Source organism: Poecile atricapillus, chromosome 1, assembly GCF_030490865.1.
Source record: "Poecile atricapillus isolate bPoeAtr1 chromosome 1, bPoeAtr1.hap1, whole genome shotgun sequence".
Taxonomy (NCBI): Eukaryota; Metazoa; Chordata; class Aves; order Passeriformes; family Paridae; genus Poecile; species Poecile atricapillus.
In genome coordinates this window covers 31,699,366-31,705,365 of record NC_081249.1, presented here as the reverse complement: position 1 = coordinate 31,705,365, position 6,000 = coordinate 31,699,366, and the positions used below count along the sequence as shown (strand labels likewise).

At 43.8% G+C, this 6,000-nt stretch overlaps 1 protein-coding gene across 2 annotated transcripts in view; it reads right to left on the bottom strand.

Annotated features, from left to right (window-relative positions):
- Positions 1-1,070: 1,070 nt before the first annotated feature.
- CNGA3 (cyclic nucleotide gated channel subunit alpha 3) overlaps positions 1,071-6,000 on the bottom strand; it is a 30,475-nt gene continuing 25,545 nt past the window's right edge. For both annotated transcript variants that reach the window (XM_058833244.1, XM_058833252.1), the window contains exon 7: positions 1,071-5,011. In XM_058833244.1, the coding sequence (XP_058689227.1) occupies positions 3,606-5,011 (1,406 nt within the window). In that variant the 3' untranslated portion in view covers positions 1,071-3,605. The remainder of the gene's footprint in view (positions 5,012-6,000) is intronic.

Here is a 6,000-nt window from a genome sequence, read left to right as displayed (position 1 = left end):
TTGACAGGAATGAAGCTCTAAAGCCAAAGTCTTGGAGAAAAGAGTTTTAAAAGCACGATTGTACCTTCCCTGGGCTGCTTCTGAAGAGCAAGCTGTGCTGTCAAGAAAACCCCTCAGCTGTACACATACATGAGCTGTTTTGCTGTCACTGCTGCTTCTCAAGTCCAGTTCATTGAATTTGGGCAGAACAGTTTTCTGCTCTAAAAACTGTAAAGTAAAGTAATAGTAGGGGATGGGGTTAAAAGAATGGGGAGAGCACTGAGAGCACTTCAGAGAGGAGCAAGGTTGAAGTCATTTGCTGTCAGGGTGCAGGGTCCATGACTTGAGGCCCTTTCCCTGGAAAAGCTCACTGAGCAGCAGCATGGTGTGCCACTCCACCACCTCTCTTTTCCTTTTGTACATGGAGCAGAAGTTCAAACCTCTCAGACTTTGCCCATCTGGTGTCTCACTCAGCACAGACAGTTTGGAGTGGCAGTGCCAGGCCATGGCTACCTGCTTAGGCTCACATGAAGTGAATGCTGTGGCCATTAAACCTATTTCTAGGTTCTGGGCCTATGTTCAAATGCTCTAAGCACTGCCCTGTGCCTTGCTTTCTCTTGGGGCAGGGTTGAAGGACAAGCTTAGCCCAGTCTGTGCCAGGCAATTTTTGCTAGGTGACCTGTGTGCAAGTAGCAGAAAGCTGCACACACTTATTTCTGCTAACTGTCCCTACTGTGCCACCCTGCCTGGAGCTGGGAAGACAGGAGACAGGTGTCAGCAACATGAAAAGCCTGGCAGGCTCTGTGCCCCATGGGACCTGCCACCCCTTGGGCAGGGGGGTAATGGTCAGGCTCTTGTGTCTGTGTGGCTTCTGCAAACGCAGGGATGGTGTCAAAACTGGGCCCAGGACCAAAGCTGTGTGCCAGCTGCCCTGTAGTGAGGGAAGACCACCATTCCCACTTGGTTTTATGTCACTTCAGATCTCTGTTCCAGCTAACGATTTTCTGGACAACGTAATGTTGATCTGATCAAAGCCTGTCACGAAACACTAAAATCTAGAGGGATATGGATAAGAGAAAACACACAATTGCTTGAACATTACTCAAAATATTTTAATGTACATGCTGTAGCCACATTAAAGAGGAAAAAACATCTTACAGAGATGAAAGACTTTAAAGGATGTGATTTCATCATGCCAGAAGCTGTATGTTTCAAAGTGACTGAAGCCAATAGCATCAAAATGCTCTTTTTCTGGCATATGAAAACCAGATCAAGAGGCACAGAGAGGGTAGAGAAAACATGTATTTAACTGATAGACTAGGCTGTTCTGATCCATCAGGTAAAAAAGCAGTCCTGTGTTTCTTAGGGTTTTTAAAGAGGTATAAATTTGGTATAAAGAGTACTTTAAACAGTTTTTCTCATATATACCCCGTGGCTGGAGCAGCTGTGCTATATTGGGTGGGTAGATAGGTACTTACAGAGAATGATGACTGATGGAGAACATACCGATATGCACAAAACCCCTACCAGATATAGTGGGTTTGAGTCACACAGCAGTGAATGTCAGCCAAGGCGACTGTGGTACCCACCTCTGTCACCAGGTGAAAGTTGCAAATTGAGCAGTCTCTAACGGCACCATCTGTGCTCACAGGGGTACCCTGCAGTGAGCCCAGCTCCACCTCAGCCCTTCCCACCTCTGGGTTGGGACCAAGGACACTACACCCCTGCCAAAACCAGCTTCTCAGAGCTCCCCCATTTCTCTCAAGCCCTTTAAGAAAATAAGGACAAGATTCAGCTGATGGACCAGTACTCCTGGGTGCCACTGGTCACAAACAGATCTTGGCTACTTTCCAAACCACTTGTTACAATCAGTGGATATTTTGAAAAAAAAAAAGGTTAAACCCAGTCTAGGGAAGATCCATAAGTGTAGTTGGTGTCTAGGCTAATGATAAAAGGAGTTTAGATGAGGGCCATATGTGGACATTACTACCCAGATGTCCCTTTGCCAGAGTTGCTGGCAAAGCCCTATTCCATACTCAGATCTGTCTCCCTCACCAGGCTCAGAAGTGTCAATAGAAGGGAACAGCTGCTTGCCTGGAGACAAGGGCTTACTCTAAGCAGTTGTATTCAGTTTAGCAAAACTGTCTCTTTTCATTCCAGTACCACCCAGTTAAATCACCCTCTTCTCAGTGGGTGATTTATTTTTTTTTTTCCCAACCATTTCCAGGCCATTGACTCCAGATGCTGTCGTAAGTCAGGGCTGAGGACAACTAAAGTCAGAGCACTGCCCACCACAGTAATACCTAATGCCACTGGAGGATCCCATGCCATACATGCTGAACAGCCTCTGCTACTCCGTACTTTTCAAAAGCCATTGAGATATGGGAGGATGAAAGTAACAAAGGGAAAGTTGCATAACAGCAAAATACTGTACAGCAATAAATGAAAGCTAATATCTTCTGCATTCTCCCTAATGGAAACAAGGTCATTTGACAACTACTTTGGAGAAAAGATGGCAGTAAACAGCAAAGGGAGATGAAGTAGACATCCTTAGAAGAAATAAAAAGGAAGAAAATATAGGCCTTAGTGACTGGAATGACTTTGCAACACAGGGCTTGTTCTTCCTGCCTTGCAGAAACCCTGTTATGGAAGCAAGCTGCCTGGCAGGCAGGGACAGCCTGCCCTGCCAGCCCACGGGCTTTCTCAGTAGCCTCCCTTGGGACTGCCCACTTTGCCAGGGAGTTCACTCAGTACCCTACATACAGGAGCTGCACACACCAGAGGACTCTTTTCTCTTCCCACGTTTGATGAAGCCGTATTACCCTTCCACCAGTAAGCTTTAGGGTACTCCTTTCCAAGTGAGGTTCTTTACCACTGTGGATGGAACTGGGCTAAAAAACACAAAAGGGAGGATTCCCCTGCTCTCTCCCCTGGTGAAGCAGTTGCAGAGCAGCAAAGGCTGTGACAGACCCTGCCAGAAGGGACATGAATGAGCACTGCTACCCTGTCAACATGGTTCTTTGTGCAGAGCCCAGCTCATTAGAGAGAACCAGACTAAAGCACCTGAATGCATGGCTATTTCAGACACATGCAGGGTGCACTGCAATGGCCAGGTACCTGATACTGCTTAGCTGTCATCCAACTGTTTGCACCAACTGTGAAAGAACAAAGATTTTGAGAAACCCAGATATCCATCCATGCACTTAATCTGCTACTAATGTAGCCAGTTAGAACAGGGTACCCTATAAACATTTTTTAAGCTCTTAAAAAGGAAAAAAATTAATCTCTTCTACTTCAAGTACAATGCCTTCTTAACACACGATGTGTGGGTAGAGACAATGTGTCAAGTCCTACAGGTACCAAACACAACAGACATTCTGAGCATGACTTGTAAGAAGCCCACTCTCAGTACAAAAAAGTACCAAGTGCTGGACCAAATCTCCCCCCAAGAAGGTGACAGTGTTCTATTTACAAGAAAATACTGCTTCAGTTAAAAATACTAAAAACCATTCTCTTGAATTCATATAAAAATAATTATGTCTATGTATGCACACACATATTTACATGCATTTATGGCTTTCAGTGCTTCAACTTTCTCCAATAAACATGGAAATAGAAATACTCCATTACTGCTTCTTCTCCTCAGGTTTCTCAGCCTCTGCTTCTGCAACTGATAAGCTGCCACTACCATATTTTTTCACTCGGGTTTCTACTCTGGCAAGTCTCTGTTTCACCTTTTGTTGAGATGCGCTGTATTCTGCCAAGAGCCTTGCAAACCTAGTCTGCAGCGTATCTAGAGCTACTTCAAGTCGCCCTATTTTTTCTTCCAAGTCTTTTGGGTCAGCTCCTGCTTTTGCTGCCTCCTCATCTATTAAATTGTCTTTCATCAGAATTTGACGTCCTTTCTCTTCCAGAGCCTTTTTGGCTTCTGGATATTCTGTGAGGGCTTCCATTAAATCATCCTTAGACAAGCAGAACAAATCAGAATAACCAATACTCCTAATGTTGGCTGTCCTCCTGTTGCCAGATTTGCTGCCTTTGATGTTTAGGATGCTGATTTCACCAAAGTAGCTGCCATCACTTAGGACTACAAATTGGGTTATGCCATCATCCGCCACCACAGCCAGTTTCCCCTCTTTAATAATGTACATTTCTCTTCCAATATCTCCTTTTTTGCAAATGTAGTCACCAGGACTGAAGACCGTAGGTTTCAGTTTCAGCACCAGCTCAATGAGAAGTCCAGCTTCACAATCCTGGAATATACGCACTTTCCTCAGTGTGTCCAAATGGACATTGATGGCAATTTCAGCCTTCAACTTGTCAGGCAGATTTTTGAGAACTTCCTTCTCATCCACTGTTTTCTTGTTGGTCCAGAGGTAATCAAACCACTTAATAACCCTGGCTTCCAAATCCTTCGTCACTTTTCGGAATTGCATGTACTGTTTAATGGAATCCACTTTGGCCTGGAACTCTGCCCTGGAAGCATTCATGTTGGAAATCATGGAGCCAACGTTACCGACAATGGTAGCGAAGATGAGCACGCCCACCAGGAAGTCAATGACCACAAAGAGATACTCCTCGTCTTTCACCGGGGGCGGTGTTTCCCCGATGGTTGTCAGCGTGAGCGTCGACCAGTACAGACTGTAAATGTACTTCCTGGACAGGCGCGCATACTCCGGAACAGACACGTTGGGATACACCCAGGAGTCGGTTCCAAACCCGATCACCTTTGATATCGCAAAGTATATGCACGCGTTCCAGTGGATGATGATAAGAATATATAACACAAGATTGCCAATACGGAACATGTTTGGATAATTTGTCCTGGTCTCAGTACGGTCAAAAAACTCAAAGAGCCGAGCGATCCTCAGCAAGCGGTTAAATCGGAGCTCGGGGTAGTTCAAACCAAGCTTGAAATATGCCAGGTCTGTTGGCACAAGAGACAGCACGTCCAGTTTGAACTGCATAGTTTTGGTATAATGTTCTCGTAATTTCTTCTCATCCTGAACCAGCAATCCTTGTTCAAGGAAGCCTTCAGAGAATAAAAAGATTTTACTTGTTAGAATAAAAATACCATCAACAGTAGTGAGTGACTTACATTTGAGGCCTAAGAATGTTAAAATTTGTACTGTTATGCCTACAGACATTGAGGTCATTTAATTGCATATTTAAATATTTCAATCAAGTTTCAAAGCTGAATACATAACGACTAAGAACAATGACTCTATTATCACCACAGTGCTCCCTCAGGTTTTCCAGTCTATTCTGCTACAGCTGTATCTTTTTCTTTTAAGTATCTTTGCAAAAAAAAGAGGGAGATTCAAGTATCTAATTTTTCTTGAATCATTGGCATGAGTCATAACTGAAGTTAAGAAAGTGTTAAGCAATTGTGTATAAAATCGGAGTGGAATTTTTAAAAAAAAATACCAAGAATAAGTAGGTATAATGGATTGCTGGAAATTTTTCCCAAACAATATAGATATCCCTGAGATCAAGAACTGCAGTTACCCTCCTCCATAAGTCATATTTTTCCTCTTGTGTCCAACATTAAAATAGACATGATTTTCCTTGGTTTGCACTTTGTGTTTCTAGTGAGAGAGCTAATAAGCGGACTTTCACACAACAATATTTCTTCATTCCAAAGACTTTGAAAAGTATTAGATTTAAAAAATTTACAAGTAGATATAAACTGCAGTGAGAGACCTTTACCGCAGACAGTACAACCACAGTACTGTTTCATGCCTCTGAGGGCAGTACCAGTGTTCCACAGGGAACAGCCTATGCACTGCAAAATACTTGCTGCAATTGCAATGGAGATATCCAACTGTCAGCCCACTGGGCCACTCAGGAGAAAACGTCCACTGAGAAAAAAACAAAATATTCCTGGTGTATCCAGGACTATCACATTTTACTAACCCCTTAGCAATCTACAAGCCATCTATAGCTTTCTCAGGGAAGCATCTGCTGAGGAACACCAAGAGGCATTTCTTTGTGCCCTACACAGCATGGTTATTTCTGGAA